This window comes from Trichomycterus rosablanca, chromosome 9, assembly GCF_030014385.1.
Source record: "Trichomycterus rosablanca isolate fTriRos1 chromosome 9, fTriRos1.hap1, whole genome shotgun sequence".
Taxonomy (NCBI): domain Eukaryota; kingdom Metazoa; phylum Chordata; class Actinopteri; order Siluriformes; family Trichomycteridae; genus Trichomycterus; species Trichomycterus rosablanca.
Genome location: NC_085996.1, coordinates 23,558,639 through 23,581,557, shown reverse-complemented (window position 1 = coordinate 23,581,557; position 22,919 = coordinate 23,558,639). Strand labels below are relative to the sequence as shown.

Below are 22,919 nucleotides of genomic sequence, written 5' to 3'. Positions count from 1 at the left end.
ACTTTTTTACACCTGATATGACGAACTATGTATTATGCAAATAAGCTTTTTCATAGGTAAACAGGAACGCTTTACATCACTTTAGCATACAGCTGGCATTGGCGATTAATGATTTAATGCCAGCAGCTTATGCAGAGCTGCTTAACTATTCCACATGAGATTGGGAACTATGCAGCAAATGGTGAAACTAAGCACTAAGATTTTTACATTTTATTCTCTTTAGCACTTTATGATCCCATTCTGTAAAGTGATTTTGTGTGACCAGTTGCTGTAGGTGTTCTCAGATATATCCACATTATCAAAATGTCATTAAAGCTCTAACAGGCCAAACACATGATGGAATGATGTATTCAAAGTCCTTGAAAGTCTCTGAGTTCTTAAGTGCAACCCATTCTACTGCTCATGTTTGTCAATGTTGATTCCATGACTGCTTGGTTTTATAAGCATATAGCACTGCTGATGCTATACAACCATTTATTATCAAAATCGAGATTATGATTGTACCTAATGTGGAAATATTGCCTCTGATTTCTGATACACGTTTATTCGACTGAATGGCTAGAACAACACTTTCTTTGTCAAAAGACAACTTTTACGAATATTGTTTCTTTTATTAGTGCAAAAATATACAAAGGGCAATTTAGATAATAATTAAGTGGTGTATAAAGTTCCTAGAGAGTCATTTAACTTGACATGGTTTCCTACTTTTCAGTAGATTTCAGTAATTATGTCTGACAATAACTGGTGTTCTTTTCTGACCCCAAATAAATAGAGCTAGTTTGAATAAAACCATTAAAAGTGCATAAACCAGTGGTCTCTTGTCAAGGTCAGGAACAAACCCTTACTATCACCCTATGCTTAGAAGAAATTTGTCAGATGTAACCCAAGAATTGTTGCTTGCTTTTGTCAAAGTGTTTGTTGTTCTTACTATTACAAATAACAGATATGTTTGGAGCACACATGTTAAAACATTTTGATCAAATGTACATACTGTATACTGTAAGAGTCTAAAAACTCCTGGTTACATCACTTCTGCTTGGTTTCATGTAAAACGTGTTTCTAAACTTGACAAGTTAAACTGTGTGAAACATAATTTAACACTAATGACTGACTTTTACCGAAAAACACATACAAGAAAAACCTAGATAGTGCATGAACTAGGCCCCACTCGAACACACACAGTGACACATAATCCCCCAAGAACTACACTACTACAACTATTATAATACAAATGACAATGCATCGTTAATGTGGCAATGCACCCTTAATTATGCAGTTTAACTTGTCATATTTCTACTTTTTATTGGTTTGATTCAAACTAGCTGTATTTATTTGGGGTTATAGTCAGTTATAGTCATCATAATTACTCTGTTTACAGTCTTAACCAGTTAATGAGGATTAAACCTGAGCTCCTGGAGGAAACCCACGCAGACACGGGGAAAACATGCAAACTCCACACAGAAAGGACCCGGACCGCCCCACCTGGGGATCGAAGCCAGGACCTTTTTGCTGTGAGCCACCGTGTATACATTTTAATGTGGAGTTTATATGTGAAGTGTTTTAATCCATATGTTCATTTCACATGTTCATACAGTTTCTTATATAAACATGTACATATGTAAAGGTAAATTTGGTGCGACTTTTTTTACACATTAACAAAAAAAGTTAGAAATGATGTCGGTTGCTTTCAGAGCAGCATACTGAAAATGATAATAATCAAATCAGAGAAAAAACCATTGGAAAAAGCGAGCGTGACGTCCCAGCAGCATCACACGCGTAAAGCCATCATTGCAAATTGGCGTGCATTCATGCTGACGCAGTTGTGTTGGCGGGGTTGGTGTGGCCTGACTGAAGGGTGTCACCTCGAGCCTTTAAATCATTTTGCAGGAAGCGAGATAAAGTTAAATTAAGTTAATCAGTCAGCAGAAAACGTACAGAAGCAGAAGGACCTGCGCCAATCCAGCGCGCAAAGAAGAAGGAAAAGCGCGCAAAGAAGAAGCAACATGAAGCAAATGCGCAGAGGAACCTGTGAAGGCGCAAACGTCAACACCAAGATCAACACCACCAAGACCAACACCACCCCCAACACTACTAACAGCGCAATGAGAAGCTTCCATAATGCCAGCTTAGTACTCACCATCCTGCTCGTCTTTTCCATCACGTCCTGCACAGGTAACGCGCAAAGTCTCTTTTCAACACCGCAGTAGCTTGTACAATCTTATGCAAAAGTTTGGTCACCGCTGGTCAAGTTACAGTACATGTTTTTTTTTCTTTGTAAGGAAAAGTAAATTAACACATCCTCTACAGGGTAATAATGTGCAGAATGATTTGGAGTATTCACTGCAAGTGCTCAAATTAATTTGCTGAATGTACCATAGAAAAAAAGGAAACATACTATTAACACCATACGTTTTGCACATACCACAGTTTTTTTCTTTATTTTTTAATATATGTTTACTACATTAAAATAATAAATGCAATAAATACAAATGCATGTATCCATTATATTCCTATATTTTAGTGAGAGTGCTTTGGAGACGCTGTGCGTAATTGGAGAGACTGCGCGTTTCTTTAATGCAAATATTTAAATGTAAATGGTACATTTTAAGCAACAATTTCTCATATGCGACTAAATGAATTTCGAGTATAAAGGGCTGCAGTCGCACATCTTTCTTATATAAGTTATTCTAAAAATGCTCTTTTAAAAGCCTTGTAAAATCTACAAGTATATTTTTAACCTTTTTAAAATAAAAAAACATACACAAGTACAAGTTCAAGTACAATCTATTTATGATAGGAGTCTTCTATCATCTTTCTAAATCTTTTATTATAAGGAAAACTAGAAATACATTCTAACTACAAAATATTCTACTCTATTCGAAAGTTCTATTAATCATTTTGATATTCAATTAAAATGCAAAAATGTTACTATTGCAAATAAGAGGAAACTACTAGATAAATAAGTTAAAAGAAGAATAAGAACATTTTATAAGAAAAGTTATAAGAAAATCAGATCTAGTGTATTACATGTCTGCAAATCTCACATGGCTCCACCACAATTTTTTGTGCTTACAAATAAAGACAGACAGACTTTCCTGCTAAATGAATAGCATCTAAAACCTACCTTTTAACACTATGCATCTTTAAACTGTAATACCAGAAACTCATAATTTATCATTCAATGTAAATCAAAAAGTTTATGCATTTCCAAAAAGAATTTCCAGAAAAGTTGGGACCTTTAGCAAAATGCCATAAAAGGAAGAATCTGTGATTTGTTAATTATCTTGTTTTGTCATGGTCAACGTAATTGCATTTGTTAATATACATCTATTCCTACATTTTAGGCTAGAACACAATTTTTAAAAAGTTGGGACGTGGGCAATTTTGGGTTAGTAATAAGGTTAAAAAAACGAAATATTTATGTGATTTCAAACAGGTGATGTCAACAGGTGATTAGAATCATGAGTTGGTACAAAAACAGTGTCCATGAAATGCTTTAAGAAGCAAAGAAAAAGCTTCCTCAAAAAAGATTGGAAAAGATTTCTCCATCTACAGTGCATAATATCATTAAATGATTCAGTGTATCTGGAGGAATTTCATTGTGTAAAGGGCAAAAGCTTATGCCTAAGCTGAATGCTCGTAATCTACGATCCCTCGATCCCTTATGATGGCATTGCATCAAAAACCGCCATTCAACAATAGCTGATATAACCACATGGGCAAGGGATTACTTTGGCGAACCTTTCTTAAGCACTACAATACAGAGTTACATGCACAAATGCCACTTAAAACTCTACTGTGCAAAAAAGGAGCCTTATGTTAACCATGCCCAGAAGTGGCGTTGACTTCTCTGGGCTTGGTGGCATATGGGATGGACCATCACACAGTGAAAATGTGTATTCTGGTCAGATAAATCAGCATTCCAGGTCTTTTTTGGAAGAAATTAATACTGTGTGTTTCATACCAAAGATAAAAAGGAGCATTTAGACTGTTATCAGCAACAAGTCCAAAAGCCAGGGTCTGTCCTGGTATGGGGTGATTTGCATATGTGTGAAGGTGCCATTGATGTGAATGCCTGTATTGGGACACATGCTGCCATCAAGCAACGTCTTTTCGTGGAAAGTCCATGGTTATTTTATCGAGACGATGCCTTATTCTGTATATGCTACAACAGCTTGGCCGTGGAGTGTGTGTGCGTTACTGTCCTGCCTTTGTTTTTTTTTATATGATAATTTTACTTTCCTTATGATAAACATTACCAGAAGTTGAGTGGGGTAGAAATTTGGCAGTCAGATGGCCAGAGTAGTCTGTCATGTCACAGCATCCAGTTCTCATTTCTGTACTTTCCCTTTTCTATAAACTTTCTCTGTGGCGGTTGCAGATGTACCATGTCTTTTTTATTTTGCTTTTAATTATTTGGCCGTCCTCTTGTTTGCCATCATTCCCAAACATTTGTGTAATTGACCAACTTAATTCCTTCGGACAAAATGTCCAATTTCTTTGAGTTTCCCACTGAAGAAAATGCTTAGACGACTTTGAGCATGTGTATTTGAGCTACTCATCAAAAGCCTGTTTAATTTTAGTAAATTTGTATGCTTATTATATGAAACATTGTATAAAATTTTGAATCACACTGTTTGTTAATTGTAAAACAGCCCTTTCGTGGTTAGGGTTTGATCAGCTCCTGCTGTGGAGGGAGAAATTGGTCCAATCAGTGAAGATTATTATGAAACTGTCTTGTCTACTGTAGAAATATAATTATCCTTCAAATAATGAGTTTAATCTTTTGAGCAGCTCAACAACATTCAATAAATCCAAATGTTTCTTAATTGACCCTTGAAATGATACACAATTCTTCATGTGGTTGAAAAAAAATTGTGACACCTGGTAGATGGAGTAAGCAGAACATGTGCAAATGCTTTGCAAACGTTTTATTGTAAGCAAAATCTATAATTGAAGTCCATTAAAGAGGGGTGGGTCAAAACTAGGAGATTGGTTTAAACATGGAGAATTAAAAAGGTATAATTTTAAAAACTAAACAAAGGCAGAATAGCAGAAATAGTACAACATTGAACATTGTTCATATGTGGCTGAATAGACAGACGGAAACCCCATAAATGATCATTAAGTTTTGGGGTTGTGTTGTGTATTGGTGTATGTTGGCTTTGCTTTTGCATGCTGATCTGCTGTAATCAATATCCTGCAGATAGCCAGTAATGCCTAACCACACCACAGGCATGCAGTACAACAGCTGCCAACATCACAAACGGGTTGAATCACATCTGGAAAACAATTGGTCTTTTGTCTATTCAGAAGCTCAAGGCAAAACAATTTCAGTCCTTAGAACATTTTAATTACCACACAGGTGTCAGTACTCTGTAAGGAGCAACAATCAGGAGTGCCCGTCAGCACCATCTGATCAAACTGAGACTAGAACATTTAGTCCACAAGCTAATATGACAGTAATAAAATGGATGCTTAACAGAATTTCATTCTTATACATTTAATGGAGAGTCATTTGAAGGACCTAATTAAACTTTTTTGCCTTGAGAACAGTTTTACTGGAATGCCGTCATAAAAGTCATTAAGTTAGTGTGTGTGTGTGTGTGTGGGGGGGGGGGGGTATTTGCTGCCAACTGAATCTAAAAGTGTGCATAATGAAATTTAAATAAAGTGGACTGAACTAAATAGACCAAACAAGCAACCAGCTAAACTATCAACCTTAATCTAGTGGTTGTTACAGTAATTTCGGAAATCCTACCTGAACTTTTGACATTCCGCTGTAATAAAACTTCCCAAAGAAATGTTATATTCAGTTTGTGAAGAGTGTTAAACAGTCCCAAAAAAGTTAAGACATTATGTTAAACAAAATAGAAAGAAGAATCTGTGATTTGTTAGTTCTCTTGAATCTTTATTTAACTAACAAAAGTAGAAATAAATTTTTAATGTTTCCACTGATTGTTGCATTTTGTAAATAGGAACTCATTCAGAATTTGATGCCTGCATCACACACCAACAAAAGTGCTTGTTGTGTGCTGGGACATATGCTTGTTTACCCTTGAGTTTCATCGCCATTTTTGTAAATGATACTTTTTTATGCTTTCGGAACTGAAGACACTAATTACTTTTAATCTGTTAATGTGATTTAAGGCCATGACCTCAAAGCCCAAAGGCTTTCAGATTACTTTGGGGAAACTATAGGTAACTCTTTGCAGAAATGCTTTTAATTAGACACAATGCACAATGTTTTTGGGAATTAACTGCTGATTTGTGTTCTCGCCAAAGCATGTGTATTGGTTCAGGTCAGATTAAGCCACCCAATTACATGTCCTCTCCAGCTCAAAGACAAGAGATTTTACTTAATTGAGGCTGCAATTGATTGTTACCTCAATAACAACAAGTATATAGGTACACACACAGCAGAACACCCTGACATCATTACACTACCAGGGATTTTACTTAATGGGGTCTGCAATTGATTGTTACCTCAATGACAACAAGTATATAATTACACACGCAGCAAAACACCCTGACATCATTATGGTAGTACTTTCAAATGAGTAACATATATAAACAACAGGGCTTTGCATAAAAAATGTTTTTAGCATTACATAGAGGCAACAGAAAGCAGTGTTGGTGCCACACATCACACATAGTCTTGGGTTTGGTAATTAGCTCTGGTTACTGACTGTGTTGTGTTTGGCATGTTCCTCTGGGAGTGCCACGGTGGCGCAGTGAGTAGCACCGGTTGGCAAGGTAATTGTAAGGTGTGGAAATACATATAAAAATGTGTAAAATTCCAAATCAAACTTTGGATGATATAGCTGAGTAACACAACCTGTTGCGACTTACAATTATGTGCATGTTTGCTAACCCAGTGTTTTGTTGTTAATGTGTTTAAAGGTGTCCCAATGTTCCTAAATCCATCTACTGTAGAGCACGACCAGCTTCAAAATCAGGTTGGTACCATTCAAACAATCCATATGCATATTTACACCGATCAGCCATAACATTAATGACCATTGAAGAACAGGGTGAAAGCAGGCTAAATGCAGAGAAGCAGATGGACTACAGTCAGTAATTGTAGAACTACAAAGTGCTTCTATATGGCAAGTGGAGCTGATAAAATGGAGGTGGTTTTAATGTTATGGCTTATTGGTGTATACACACATATTGAAATAGCCTGATAGGCCTGGTAAACACTCAACGAACACTTTGTTGTCCCTTTGTGGATTTGATAGTCAGTGGAAAGTGTACTTCTCTACACACGTGATCATTTAACTTTAGCAAACTCTAAAGACAATCAATAACACTAGCAATCGGTAAGACAAAATGTCCAACGTGTCGAGGTCTAAAGCAGCAACAAAAACACGACTCAGGTGACTGAGACTCCCAACCAACTCTATGGACACAAGGACGACGATTTACGTGTTTGTTAAGGTAAGCTGTGCTGATTGTTGTAGCTTCCAAAGATTCTATCATTCAATTTATGAGTGTAATTTAATGACTGTCGTAAAATGTGGCACTTTTCTTTAAAAATCAGTGAAAAACTGTGATTTCTGGAAAACCGGGTCCATGAAATTAAGCAGATGTTCCTGTGAATTTAGTAGGGCCCTAATAAATACTGACTGTAGCCTATATGCTGCACTGTAGACTGTCATTCCATCCCCTCTGTACCCCATTAGAGGCATATGTCATGCTTTTACTTCACTTCACTACAACCAGAGATTTGCATCAATGTGTCTGAGATTTTTTAAGAACTGAAGTGTCAACAGTTCATAGTAGTTCAAGTAATTGCTTCATGTGGTTTCTCAGTGAGATGGAGCTAATTGGCCCATTCATCTTATCAAATTCTTAAATTTCTGTACCGTAGCTACAGAGCAGTGGAGCACAGCATGCTTCTTATAATTTTTAATGGGGGTTAGGATCAGGACTGTCCATTATTAAATTTTGCCTCAATGCTAAATAGATTGACAGTTGAAGCTGCAAACAAGCATGTCTATAACAATTAAAAGCACTTTTTAGTGCATAGCTTCTAACTTAAAAAGTATGTGAAACATTTTACACATGAAGTGAGCCAACTTCAGATTTTTAAATTAAATTATATATTATAATTATATTATAGTTTAAAAGAGTCATTTATGCTGGTAAAATATTAGTTGTTTGATGTAAAGATTCCCAGTAATCAATTTACATTATTTTCACAGATAGACAATGTGTGCTTATCCTTCCGCTCTGAAGAACAACCCCTCAGGGTAAGTGAGACTTATTTTAATGCAAAGCACTGTCCTTTAAAGTTTCAAAACACATTAGAGAAAAGATTAGTTGGCTAAAGATTCAGCACCTAATGTCTGGAAAACAGTCTCTATTCCATTGTAGCAGTGTATTAGGTACATCTGCATGCAAATTAGTGAATTAAACTGTCTATAACCTCCACATGTCTTCCTTATAGATGTACGACTTATTGCAGGACCTGTGTGGAGTAATGCTGGGTGTGCTTCAAAAAACTGAAGTAAAGTTCCTTATGCTTCTTATGTAATGCTAAAAGTTTGATTGCTTATCATACAGTATGATATTGCTCTAACATACACTTTATGATTAAAAATATGTGGACACCTCTCCTTGTTATCAAGTGTTTCAGCCATACCCATTACCAACAGGGGTCTACAATCAATTCTATAAATTGATAAATAAATATATGCAAAAGTGCCAACAATTTGAGAGAGAGCACCACTGTGTTCCTGTGCACAAAACAAGGTCCACTAAGAAATAGTTTGGTGTGTAGCCTGACCTCAACCCCAGTGATCCAATCTGGAATAAATTTGACCAATAATTGCGACCCAGACCTTCTCAGCCAACATTAGTGGCTGAACACACAAATGCTTTTTTAAAAGACTGAATAGGCCCAAATTTCCACAGACACACTCAGATGCCTATGGATTTGGAACAGAATGTCCAAGAAGTTCGTGGTTAGGTGTCCACAAACATTTGGTCATATATTGTATAATGAAATTCTTTTAAGTATTGTAAAAAGCAGCACCCAGGTGGTGCAGCGGGATATTCCGCTAGCACACCAGTGCCGAGATTCTGAACTCCTCGGTTCAAAATTCGGGGTTGCCACTGGTCGCTATCAAGTGGGCATAATTGGCAGTGCCTGCAGCAGACACGGTTCTGCTAGGGTGGGATGGCCGGATTATGGGGGTGGGGTCTCCAAACACTGTGTAAGGACCCTGATTGTCAAATAGAGAGGCACCTGTGCAGAAGGCATAGGTGAAAAAGGGTTCCGCAAAGGGGTGCGCGCGGGTCGGAGGAGGCGTGAGCAGCAATATACACACCTCGACTGCAATCACGGATCCCCCAGCAGCGGAAGACAAATTGACCATGTTAAATTGGGAGAAAATGGGAGAAAATGCATAAACAAAATAGTGAACAATATCAAAATAACAAAATTGTTTGCTTGTTTATTAGGATTTTTCTGTCATGTCCGTTCCGTTCATGACTGGAACGGTAGTTACTCATTACACAAGGTTCATCAGTTCACAAGATTACACCGATCAGCCATAACATTAAAACCACCTCCTTGTTTCTACACTCACTGTCTATTTTATCAGCTCCACTTACCATTTAGAAGCACTTTGTAGTTCTACAATTACTGACTGTAGTCCATCTGTTTCACTGCATGCTTTTTAAGCCCCCTTTCATGCTGTTCTTTAAACAATAAGATGGTTTTAATGTTATGTCAGTGTATATCAAACACAGTCGTGGACAGTTTCGTGTTTCCAATTCACCTCACTTGCATGTCTTTGGACTGTGGGAGGAAACCGGAGCACCTGGAGTCACGGGGAGAACATGCAAACTCCACACAGAAAGGACCCAGACCGCCCCACCTGGGGATCGAACCCAGGACCTTCTTGCTGTGAGGCGACAGTGCTACCCACTTAGCCACCGTGCCGCCCAAAATAACAAAATCATCACAATCACAATAACAAATTGAATTATCACAGATTAAAAAATGCATATCAGAGCCATTTCTAATATTTCTAATAGTCTAATATGTCATTGACTTTTATACACCTGCAATAAAACACCTGTATATTAGTTTAAAACAAGTTCATTAACATTGTCTCTTTATTTAAAGGACCTTTCAGCTCGAGAGACCAGTAAAAGAGTGAGTACCACTGCCCACTTCATTTATTTACTAAACTTCTACTACTCTTATCTACACACAGTCACTGATTGGTCAAGTGAAAGTTCAATAGCATTATAACACCCACCTTTTTCCTTTTTCTTTGTGTCTTGTAATCTTGTAACAATGTATTTGTGTCGTTGTATCTTACGTCTTTTTACACTTCTATACTGTATTTTATTTACTCCGTAATGTGTTTGCTGTATGTGTGTTTATGCATACTCTGGTATTTGTCTACACTTGTGTATATGTTGTCTTGCTATGAATGTGTCTGTCTCAATGTGTATTTGTGTAGTTTTTATTTCATTACACTAAGACGAATACTGGAGTGCCTGATGGGACGGTAGGTTATTTGTGCTCTCTCTCTCTATCTCTCTCTTCCTCATTCTCTCATTTCTTTTCATGCTTGCTGCTTAGCTGTAGTGTTTGTTTACACAACAAGCTGCATATTAATATCTATTACGCACATACACATACGCAGTAAATAAACACACTTCCTTCCAGGTAGACTTTCATTTTGTGTCGCTGTCTTGCATGTAGTGTTGGATTTCATTCAAGTGCTGTGCTGCTTGCGCCCTGCCTTGCTAATTAGTATGTGACACAGTGCTAATAAGTGGTGAAAATTACTATTCAAAATATAAAAGTAGAAATGACTATTTGAAAGATTAAACAATGCATTTAATACCTTTAATGTAGTTAACAAGCTTTTCAATTAAAGTGCTTTTAATCGAGTAATTTTTTTACACCTTAATTATGAACAATTATTTTCCAGATTTCATTTGAATGGTTCAATTTTAGGTTTACAAAGAAGCCAGACAAATCTAATTTACCTAATATCTGAGCTTCATTTTGTGCATGGCCTAGCTGAAATAAGTGGTAGTGGGATGTCATTAGACAAATTAAACAAAATGAGTTGTCATAGCTTGGTCCATGCTTCTTCAGAGGTGCTTTGAAGAGCCACGATAATTGAATTTCACTTAGTCTATAGTGCTTATTATTGGGGTTTTTAGCTGTCTCTCAAACAATAGGGTGGGTAGTTATCAGCAAGTTTGGGGTTGTTACTCAAAGTCATCTTTTTAAAATATGCGGTGGTAGTACCTCATAAATAATACCAATCTTTTTTTTAGTTCTTCTTTGATCCAAGGAGCAAAGAAGTGTGGATAAAGTGCACACAGGAAAGTGCAGTGCTGTGCAAGGCGTCCACAGAATGACATGCTATACATAGGGGAGTAATTGAGTATGGAACAAGCCTCAGGTGTTAAAACTCAGATCATGATGAGCAATGTGATTGCACAGCCAAGTGCAGGACTTGATATTGTGCACGTTGGGAGTTCATTAAAGAAGCCTCCCTCTTAGGGGCTGTTCTTGAAGCAACGAAGGATTGTCTGACGGTCTACCATGTGTTCTGGGTGCAGGTCAGTCAGGGCAATGACAAAAGTCCTTAGCTAACTGATCCATCACTACCAGTATAAAGTTTGATTCTGGGAGGTCAGTCACACTAGAGGTGTGTCCAGGGTTACTGAGAAATGAGAAGTGGTTCCAGGGATTCCACATTGATGGCCTCTAGTAATGACCAGACAACAACTGGCAAGCCATAGTTATTCCAGGGTGACCTGTGGCTATAGAGTTATGTGCCCAGATGATATATTTACCTCAATTATGGGACAGCCAACTTTTTAGCTGAACTATCACTAGGTCTGAGGCCACCTGCTGCTGCTTTTGTGATCTACTTTTCCCTCTTGGGGGCTGCTCCTGAAGCAACAGAGGATTGTCTGGCCATCTACCATGTGTTCTGGGTGCAGGTCAGTCAGGGCAGTGATGGTGAAATTCTGTTTTAAGGACCATTTCCCTTCCAGTCCACCATCACTTTTTCTCTGGCGAGAGAATAGTAGGGCTTTGACTGCATTAGCAGATGCTGCATTTACAAGAGAAGGGTCTTTATAGGTCCCCTGAACCAGTGTTAGAGCTTCTTAGACAGGAGACCAAGTTGCAGGTTCTTTATGGACAGCCAGACTGGATCTGGAGCTTCTAGGAGCTTCTGTTTCCTGATTGCCTTTTCAATTCTTTATAATCACTCTCCCATACTGTTCTAATGCATCTGAACCAGTCAGTGACCACAGAAACCTCTTCCTGCATAAGATTACAAGAATTCAGTGGTGGTTGTACTTAAGCAAATAAGTTCTGGGCATAATCTGTCTAGGATAAGAACTTACACCATTCACTCTATTGCTCTCCACAGTAGCTAAATGTAAAATCCAAATTCTTAACTGAGTCACTTCATGTGCCCAAAAATTAGACTAATGTTGACACCCAACCTTTTCATAAATGTGCTCCAAATCTGGGCGTTAAATGAAGAACTAAAGTCTAATGATGTCTTCAGGTAGAGCATAGTTGCAGAAGGTATGCCAGGATAGGGCTTATACTGTTCTGTAGGCAGTAGTGAGGTCAGGGAGAGGGATAAGACAAAAGTCCTTTGCAAACTGATCCATCACTACCAGTATGACTTTTGATTCTGGGAGGTCAGTCCCACTAAGAGGTGTGTCCAGGGTTATTGGGAAATGAGAAGTGGTTCCAGGGAGCCTGCAGGAAGTAGACTGGAGGTTTTTGCTTGTGCACAGAGCAGGAAGAAATTAATTTCTGAACATTAACACTCACGTTGATGGCCACTAGTAATGACCAGGCAACAACTGGCAAACCCTAGTTATTCCAGGGTGCCCAGATGATAATTATGGGATGTACAACTTTTCAGCTAAACTATCTCTAGGTCTGAGGCCACCTGCTGCTGCTTCTGTAATCTCCTCTCTGATGTCCCAATGACTTAGAGCAACAATGCAGTAGATAATGGGATGCATGATGATGAATTAAACTCTGTGTCCACCACAAGTGAAAATAAGCCCCATCCACCGAATATTGCCACTTCTCAAAGGCCAACTTAATCACAAGAAGACCCCAGTTACCCACATAGTTCCTTTTTGCAGGGGATATCTTATTGGATATAAGTAGGCTATGGGATGCATTTTCCTAGGATACCTTTTCTGTGACAGTGTGACTCTAATCTATGAGGTGTCCAAATCTGTATTTTTTTTACATAGGACTAGAAGACTACTGGGGCATTACCCAGACCGTAAAGCATTGATTAGAAGAATTAGAATTGATAGTGTCCAGCTACGGAAGAGAAAGCAGTCTTACATTCATCTGATTTTTTAAATGTGTATGAGGTTGTATGCTCTCCTCATGTAGGGTTTGGTAAAAATGCAGCAATTCCAATTGAGGCCTCTCAATGCATAGTTGAAAACCACCATCCTTTTCTACAAAGAAAAATCCAGTTGACGTGGGTGACTTTGTAGACCAGATGAGCCCCCTGCTCAACACCATTATTAAGTTTCTGGTTGTCTATAATTTCTGAAATGATGATGGTAGCATTATTCCCAATCAGTCTTAAAGGGATTTTGTATAAGTTGTCTATAGAGTAGAGAGAAATTAGACTTACCCACCAGTTCATTCAATTGAGTCTTTGGGGCAGTTGAGTCAGAGATGTCTCCCTTTCATTCCTTTATAAATATTGCTTAAGAGACAACATATAGTGATCAACTTCCAAAGATCCTGGCTTGGGTAGAGTCATTCTGGATTCCTAATAGAGTAGAACATTTGGGTTATGTCTGTGCCTCAACAAATTATGAAACCAGATTGAAAGGGTGATTAATCGGTTCAGGGATAGGGAGTAATCATAGTATGATAATCATACTCCTCACGCCTGTGTCCCTATCGATAAGCAGTAATTAGTGCTTGTTTATGTCATCCACTCTGAGCAGCAAGGGTATGGGATACTGCATTGTTCCTGCCTTGTTGTAGTAGAAGAATTTCCAGACTCCTTTGCTTCAGCTGGACTATTAAGTACGGTTTTGTAACCTGATTCAAACTGCTTATAGGACTTAATCCCCTCTCCCCATTGTTCCCACATAGCAGTAGCCCAAACTCATGTTCTATCTGTGAGGTGGGAAATCGCAATAGACACTTTTGGCAGAATTGTAGTCCATATAAAACTAGACTTGTATTATGACCCTCTTCTCTTTCCTATATAAACTAGGTGTTCCACCATATTTCTTGGGCTTGAAAAGCATGAACCAATTACACTTACCAAGCACTTTAGGCACACCTACCTGGTACATACAGTACATTCATTGATTATTTTATAAGCTGACCATATTTACCAACTTTGTGTATTCCGTTTCTAACTGTAGCCAGTCTGTTGCTCTATACAGGACCCCCATTTACCAGATGGTATTTGCTTTGTGGACCATTTTCAGCTCTGCAATGGCACAAATGTGGTAATAACATGATAATGTTTGCCTGTATAGGTAGCAGTGTCATATAAATTGTTAGACATCTCAATGTCAATGTATAATTGATTATTGTACATTGATGATTGTACAGAAATAAAAGTTAATAAGGTGCTCATTAGGTGTTTAAGCTACTTAACAGTAGTGATGCTGCTAATTCAATAATGAGGAGTGCAGTTACACTAATAACTTAAATACTTGTAGCAAATCTGCTACACAACACTGCCACAGTGCATCTTTAGGTTTGTGTTTTAACTACATTATTTTTGCATAATCTATGTAGAATCTGTTTTTCTATACTGTAGTTTTTTGACTTCATATTTTGATTTCAATATAGGCAAAAAATCAAGTGCTGGAGCAGCATACAAACAGCTTTGCTGCATTGTTCATTTGCTCATTGTGGTTGCCAACATGCTTCAAAGTTAACAGTACTGTTGTGTGTTTGATCATGACAACTGCAATGAAAGTGCAATGCAGTGTGTTTTGTGTGTGTGTTTGTGTGCATTGAACTCATGCTGTAATTTTTTGGGGCAGTTGCTTACAGTTGTTCATCTCTCTTTGTGTCCCTGTTTATGTAAATGTGTATCAGTCTGCTGTGTTCCACCCGCTCCTGCAGCTCATACCCCAGCTCCATAGCAGAAGACGCAGAAGAGTACATGTATGTATCCTCATCATACTTTCTTGCCCTATAGCATTTTCTAACAGTGGGAATGCACTAATACAAAAGGGAATCATTTTTTCCAGTTAAATAGATCTCCTATCTCTCTCCATGTCCCGCTTCCGCTATGTGGAGCCCCTAGAACCATGCAATTACATCTCTTAGATAGATGTAATTATGTTGTTGTGCTGATGCATCAACATTATTTTTCAACTTCATCTTATCACTCAAGAGTAATCTGGTGCTATACACAAGTACTGCAGGGATGGACAAAAAATGGAAACACATCAAAAAACAAGCTTGAATTTAAAGTGACCAAATCACAATAGTAAACACAACTGTACAGGTGAGTATTATTAGCCTAAATGTAAATTCACAACATGTATCAGCTGTGAAAGAGCTCTGATATTTAACTAAAAGAGACAAAACAGTGGCTGTTTGAACTGCACAAGTGCTTCAGTTAAAAACCATTTTAATTATTTATAGTTTTTCAGCGTATGCCAAGCATGGCAAATAGCACTGTTAAAGTAGAACAGTGGTCTCAAGTAAAAACTCACTTACAGAGTTGGATCGCATTTAAGAGGAAGGTTACTAAATTCTTTGAAAGGACAGTCATGACAATAAACACAGAATTAAACAAGCATTTTATGTTCAAGTCCCAAGAAAAACTGAATTTACAAAGATGGGATTTATATTAACACACAATGCTCAAGGACGCAGTCGAAAATAATAATCTGATCTTTTACCATCCTAAATCTGGATAAATGCATATTTTTATATTTGGAGGTGTCTTTAATGCACAGTGTCAGCTGTTGATTGTTAGGAAAAGTTGAAGAACCCAATAAATGGGCAGAAATAATTTAAACCATGGCAGCCAACAAACTTTACTGGACCAGGTGCAGCCTATGGCTCCTGATGATGTTTCTATATTCCAGAATAAAATGCCCTCATTCATGATAAAATTATTTTTTTCATGAATGATGGCATTATTATTCTGAAATATAGGGTACTTTGCTAGCCTGCCTCTACAGAAAGCCTGAATCTTGAGTCAGCTGTGCTATTAACATGACCAGGCATCTGTCAGGACCATTACAACTCTTCATATGTGAGTTGTGGGAGTCAGCGGCTGTATAGAGTTTGTCATGTTCTCTTTGTGTCTCCCATGGTTCCTTCTGGATATCCCACTAGATGGACTAGCTATTCTATATTGCCTAAAGTAAGGAACAGCATCAATAAGTGAGTGTATGATGCCATTAGAAAAACTAATGCACTGTCTGTGGTGTACGGTGCACAGTGTTTACATAATGAGTTCTAAACCCTTTGTGATCCTAACCACCATAATGCAGTTACCCTGAAATATATATATATATATATATATATATATATATATATATATATATATATATATATATATATATATATATATATATACAGTATATATAGTAATGAACAAAATCATTTATATAAAGAATTGTCCAACATTAAAACGAGTTAGACAGCACAGTGGACAGATCAGGTGCCACACAGCAACACTTTTCCTAGGGTCCTGGATTTAATCTCTGTCTGCATGGGTTGTTCCAGTTTTGTTTGGTTTACTGCCACGTGCAGAAAAGTTGTACAGAATCAGTTGCCCCTTGATCTGAGAGATTGAATTAACATGTGAATGTGTGTTGACCTGCACTGGGTTGGTGCTTTGTCCCCTGGTGTTTTGGGTGGCACAGCACCTACTGTGGCCTTAATCAGGATGAAGCAATTAGTAAAAAGTAATGATAAATACATAGTGTTCTACAAAATCTTCTGAACTCGGTGCATGATAAGCCACCGTCCTTGAGATCTGAACTAACTATTGCAGTCAGGAACAAAAAGCACAAAACTAAAAACATGTATTTATTGTTTTAGTGTCAGAGTATACAACTGCTGAGATATACACTGACCAGGCATAACATTATGATCACTGACTGGTGAAGTGAATAACACTGATTATCTCTTCTTCACGGCACCTGTTAGTGGGTGGGATATATTAGGCAGCAAGTAAACATTTTATTCTCAAAGTTAATATGTTAGAAGCAGGAAAAATGGACAAGCGTAAGGATTTGAGCGAGTTTGACAAGGGCCAAATTGTGATGGCTAGACGACTGGGTCAGAGAATCTCCAAAACTGCAGCTCTTGTGGGGTGTTCCCGGTCTGCAGTGGTCAGTATCTATCAAAAGTTGTCCAAGGAAGGAACAGTGGTAAACTGACAACAGGGTCATGGGCAGCCAAGGCTCACTTCTCATTGCTGAAGAAGTTAATGCTGGTTCTGATAGAAAGGTGTCAGAATACACAGTGCATCACAGTTGCAGGGCTGTTTTGGCAGCAAAAGGGGGCCCACACAATATTAGGATATTATAATGTGGTCATAATGTTATGCCTGATCGGTGTATTAGTTCACTTCGCACTGGTTCAATTAACCATTATTAAATTAAACAATAATGCTATTCTTCTGAATTTCCTCACCACTTTATGTGGTAAAGAAATTCAGAAGAAATCATGTTTCCCTTTTAAATTTCCTTACTGCTTAATGTGTATTTTCTCTTGTGAATAAATGTGTGTGTGTGTGTGTGTGTGTGAGAGTGAGAGAGAGAGAGAGAAAGAAAAAGAGAGAGTGCACATGAGTTTGTTTCTGCTTGCGTGAATCCCTTCTGAAGCGCAAATGTTGAACAATACCACAAAATGAGCTGCATTACCTGTTCTTTTCCATTCGCCTGATTATTATAGACTAAAATTATCTGCACTGACCAGCACTGCATAGGACAAATACTACAGCATTAGCAGGCATGTTCAGCACTATAGTCTAATGTAATCATGTATAACAAGCTTCATGTAAGAACGTACAGGACAGTTCAACCAAATACTGTCAAAATAAGTTTTGTGGCTGTAAACAGTATTGTGGCACAATTCTTTAAACTTCTGATTAATGAGACAGACATTATGACTTTATTGAGAACTTTAAAACATTATCCAGCACTTTTTGTCTCCAGAATTTCTCTCCCCTTTTTCTCCCCCTTTAGCATGTCCAATTGCCTAATTGCATCATGCTTCCTCTCCGCCTATGCCGATCCCTGCTCTGACCGAGGAGATCGAAGCCAACCCACGCCCCCTCTGACACGTGGGCAGCAAGCCGTATGCATCTTATCACCCACACGTTGACGAGTGTTGTGCCACCTAGAGTTGTGTACGGAGAGACACACCCTAAGAGCACTCTTTCCTCATCTCTGTGTAGGCGCCTCTAATCAGCCAGCAGAGGTCGTAATCGCACTATTCTGACAGAGAGAGACCCATATCCGGCTTAGTCCCGAAATAGACAAGTCAATAGTTTTAGGAAAGTAACTGGTTTTCAAACTAATTCATTAATTTAGCTAATTTGATGTATTGCTGAAATTTTAGATATTTCTATCTGTTTTATTCGTTTGGATTGGATAAAAAGGAAAAAAGTTGCAACTGGAAATATTCAACCCCCACATGAATAACTTGAAAGCTATTATGATTATGTGTATAGAATTGAATGAAAGTATTCACTAAAATCTCACTAAACAAAGAAATAAAGTTTATTGATACATACATGCTATTTTGAGAACAAAAGTTGACATCATTTTGATGGAACATCCTTTTTGCCTCTAAATAAGTGATTTCGGTAAGTGCTAAAAAGCTTCTGACACCTTTCTTGTTTGAATCTTTGCCCATTCTTCTTGTGCAAAAGCTTCCAGCTCATTGAACCATCTTCTTATAGCTGCCTCTGACACATTTGTCCCAGTCGTCATCAGGTCATCCTGTTGTCTTTTGCAGTAACACAGGAGGTTTGTGTTGTAGAACTTCCACATTATAGAACTTCCAGACAATACTCCCAATAATGTCTCTCTAGGAGTGTTAAACGTCTTATAAAGTCCTTTGCTTTTTTGATGCAACATAATCTCTTCTCTCAGCTTTTGTGATGGTTCTTTAGTTTTCACCATGGTGACTGAAAGCAAATTAAGGATATTTTAAGTCAATATTTTATATTAGTTATATTATGCTGTATTTCTAACACAATGCTTTTTCTGTTTAGGACAACCTGCAGGCCCTACGCACTATCCACAGCAGAGGACAGTTCATTTATCGGGTAGGAATAAAGTAATAACTCTTTATAGTTCTTAAAGTAAAATTAAAATGTTTAAACATGGTGGATATATCATGAATCTATTAGCTAAGCCATCAAACAAGTGGAATTGGTTCTCTAAAATTATAATTAAAAAAGGGAGCTAGAATAAATTCAACCCAAAAGTAAAGTAAAAGTAAAGTAAAAAGTAAAGTGGCACCTTGTCTATGTTAACAAAGTGAATACTTGAGCAATTTTACATCAAACTCTAAACCTTTTTTCTGAACCTCTTCTTCTTATTAACAAATAAACTTAAAGCTTCTAGAAAAGGTTCATAAGGTTGATGCCATGAAAGAACAATTTCTTGTCAAGAACAACACAGACATTACACAAAATTCAAAACTGATTTTCTTTGTTGTGACAGCAAAATTATATGAACAAACTAACATGTTTAAGACATTAGTAGAAGGTCGCTCAGGTGGCGCAGCGCTAAAAACACACACTGGAACCGGAGCTGGGATCTCAAATACATCGTATCGAATCTCAGCTCTGCCTGTCGGCTGAGGCTGAGCGGCCACATGAACAACGATTGGCCTGTTGTTCAGATGGGCGGGACAAAGCCGAATGGGGTCTCTCTCTCATGACTGGTGCACAGAGATGAGAAAAGAGTGTTCTTAGGGTGTGTCTCAGACTGCACTCTGGATTACCAACTGTACAAAATATATGGTTACATCAAGCATAAAACAATCCTGCAGGACTGTAAATAAAAAAAGGTTATACAACATGCTATGTCCATATTCTTGACATGGAAGCTATGGTGTCCAGTAGTAGATGATATCGGAATGTGCAACATTTGGGTAAGTTTACACATTCCCTTTTAGAATCTGGAATCTATGTGCAAAAAAAGTCAGGGTTAATTGAGTACCAGTCTCTCAGGTGGCTCAATCAAGGAAACCTCATGGTACTTGGAGTTCTTGTATTTTTCCCTGACAGACTGCTAAGTCTGCACTCGTCAACGTGTAGGTGATAAGATGCATACGGCATGCTGCCCACATGTCGGAGGGGGCGTGGGTTAGCTTCGTTCTCCTCAATCAGAGCAGGGATCGGCATTGGTGGAGAGGAAGCATGATGCAATTGGACAATTGGACGTGCTAAAAAGGGAGAAAAAGGGGAGAAAATGCATAAAGAAAAAAAAATATATATATAAAAAAGGACATTAGTAGAATAAGCTGTTAGGAAGCAGTTCTGATTGAATGAGAGAAGAACAAGCACTGATGATTGGCATGTCAGACATAAAATATATTTAAATATACTTGTTCCAGAGTTTTAGGAAATGTCCAACTCATAACAATTCATACTCATAGCAACATTCACCCCACTTTCAGCATTTTTACTCCTTAGTCCTTGCTGGAAAATAATTATGATTTAGTCTAGAGTAACTGAAATATACTGTATTTCTTTTTATTTTACAGCCCCGTAATGGAAGACGATCAACAGAATATGTGTAAACATTATAAAGAATAACAGGTAACAAATTTTACGTAAATCCCTAAAGAGGGTTGGGCAGCAATAGAATACAAATGAGCATCAAATTTAAATAAGACTACTCTTGCAAAAACGTAAAACATTTATAAATTAAAATATGAAAAAAACATTGGTAAGATTGGTGATGTTTTTTATTTGTACTGTACATATTGTCACAATTTTGTATTTAGAATACATATTCATACAAATTCATATGTTTAGATTTAAAAGTATTAGTATGTTAGAGCAAAAAGGTTTTATAACATACACACTTATTTTCATTCACTTATTACATTTTTATGTTGTTTCAAAACCTCATGCTTGTCCTCTGGAGCAGCTGTACAGACTAAATGAAGAACCAGAAACCCCCAGACCCATTTCTTGGATTCTTGGAAGTGCCCACTAAACCTTCCTCTATAATGTATAATGTTGCTTAATGTACATAAAAATCTAAATAAAGTGTTTATAAAGCCTTTTTGGCATAGTTGTCCTTAATGTGTAACAGTGTTGTGTCTTAATTAAAAACATTATGTAATGTTCTGTTGTTGTTTTGCAATAAACTCTTGTGCTTGTGTTTTGCTAAATATCTAATTTTGGTGAGGTAGTGTGACTTTTTAAAACAACAATGGTCTGATACTCATCTCTCTCTTACTATTCAGTATTTCTTATTAGATCTTGCTTTATTTACATCTCTTCACTATTTTTCTGTCTGTGACCTTTCTTACTTCCATCAGTCTTTTCTATTTCATATAAGTCTATAAGTCTTTCACTGTTTTTTTACTTTTTCTTTTTTGCCTAAAATGATCATGTGTGGCGCTGTGTGTGTTGTTTGGACGTTGAAATAGAAGAAATAAGAAATGTGACACCAGAAGTGAGATTCTCAACACACATTTACATTTACATTTTCAGCATTTAGCAGACGCCTTTATCCAAAGCGACTTACATTACAGTTACAGTATATAGTCTGAGCAATTGAGGGTTAAGGGCCTTGCTCAAGGGCCCAACAACAGCAACCTGGCAGTGGTGGGGCTTGAACCAGCAACCCTCTGATCACTGGTCCAGTACCTTAACCACTAGGCTACAGCTGGCCCCAGACACAGACACCTACACACACTCACACACACACACACACACACACACACATACACACACTTAAGGACCATGGTTTTGGAATGGTTTGTTCCAACAAGCTGATTGTCAGGTGTCCACATACTTTTGGCCATAAAGTATTCACGTCACTTACAATTGTGTGTAAACATTTGATTTCAGCTTTAATTGTAAGTAAATTTGCATTGCATAATAAATAATCAATCTCTTTGTGAGGTCTATCATTTTGTTAGAGACTGACCATAAAATGTCAAGTCGAAGTACATTCAAAACAAGTAAGCACTCGAATTATTGCATCAAGCATACAGCACCATTGCCACTGTCGGGGTGGTAGCTTCATGTTAGTAAAAAGTTTTTCATCAGAGTGGACTGATAGTCCAGCATGAGTGATGGAAAAACAATGCAGGTTCAAAATACATGCTAGACGAATCCTGCTCACCTCTGCCAGAAAGCTGTAAATAGTGTTTAAGCACATCTAACTAAAGCATGCTGGAGTTGTATTTTATAAATACAGTGGTACCTTGTAACTCAACGTTCCCTAAACTCAGAATCTTTGAAACTCGTTGCCCTTTGTCAAGAAATATATTCCGTTAAACTCAAAATGTTCAGTTTAAAAAAAAATTTATTTATATAATTTCAAATGAATAATGAACAGCCGCTTTGTTCAGTGCTTGGTTTGAATGGTGCAGTAAGATGTCATCAAAGTGCGAATATGAGACAAATCTGCATTTGTGAGGAATAACCATCAAATCCACTCTGAAAGCTCCACAATTATCTTTGTTCAGCAGAATTTTTCTCCTGTTTCACTTTTAAACCTGTGTTATAGCTCAGGGTGCTGAGAATCAGCTTTTTTTCGAGAGACACTAAAATGCTTATTGTTAAAACAATCTTAACGTTACTTAATGTATTAAAAGAACGACATAGAAAAACAAAACCTCTCTTAATTATTACTGCTCATAAGTTCTCTCCACTAATAAAATTCCTTGCTTG

At 37.5% G+C, this 22,919-nt stretch overlaps 1 protein-coding gene across 1 annotated transcript; it reads left to right on the top strand.

Moving 5' to 3' along the window:
• Positions 1-2,003: 2,003 nt before the first annotated feature.
• On the top strand, positions 2,004-21,297 carry nmu (neuromedin U). Its single transcript, XM_063002488.1, has 10 exons — positions 2,004-2,172; positions 6,904-6,959; positions 8,208-8,255; positions 8,453-8,512; positions 10,139-10,168; positions 10,482-10,529; positions 15,116-15,184; positions 19,269-19,322; positions 20,771-20,825; positions 21,160-21,297. Exons 1-9 carry the CDS (start codon positions 2,004-2,006, stop codon positions 20,804-20,806), a joined length of 570 nt encoding a protein of 189 aa, XP_062858558.1. The 3' UTR covers positions 20,807-20,825; positions 21,160-21,297.
• The last annotated feature ends 1,622 nt before the right edge of the window (positions 21,298-22,919 follow it).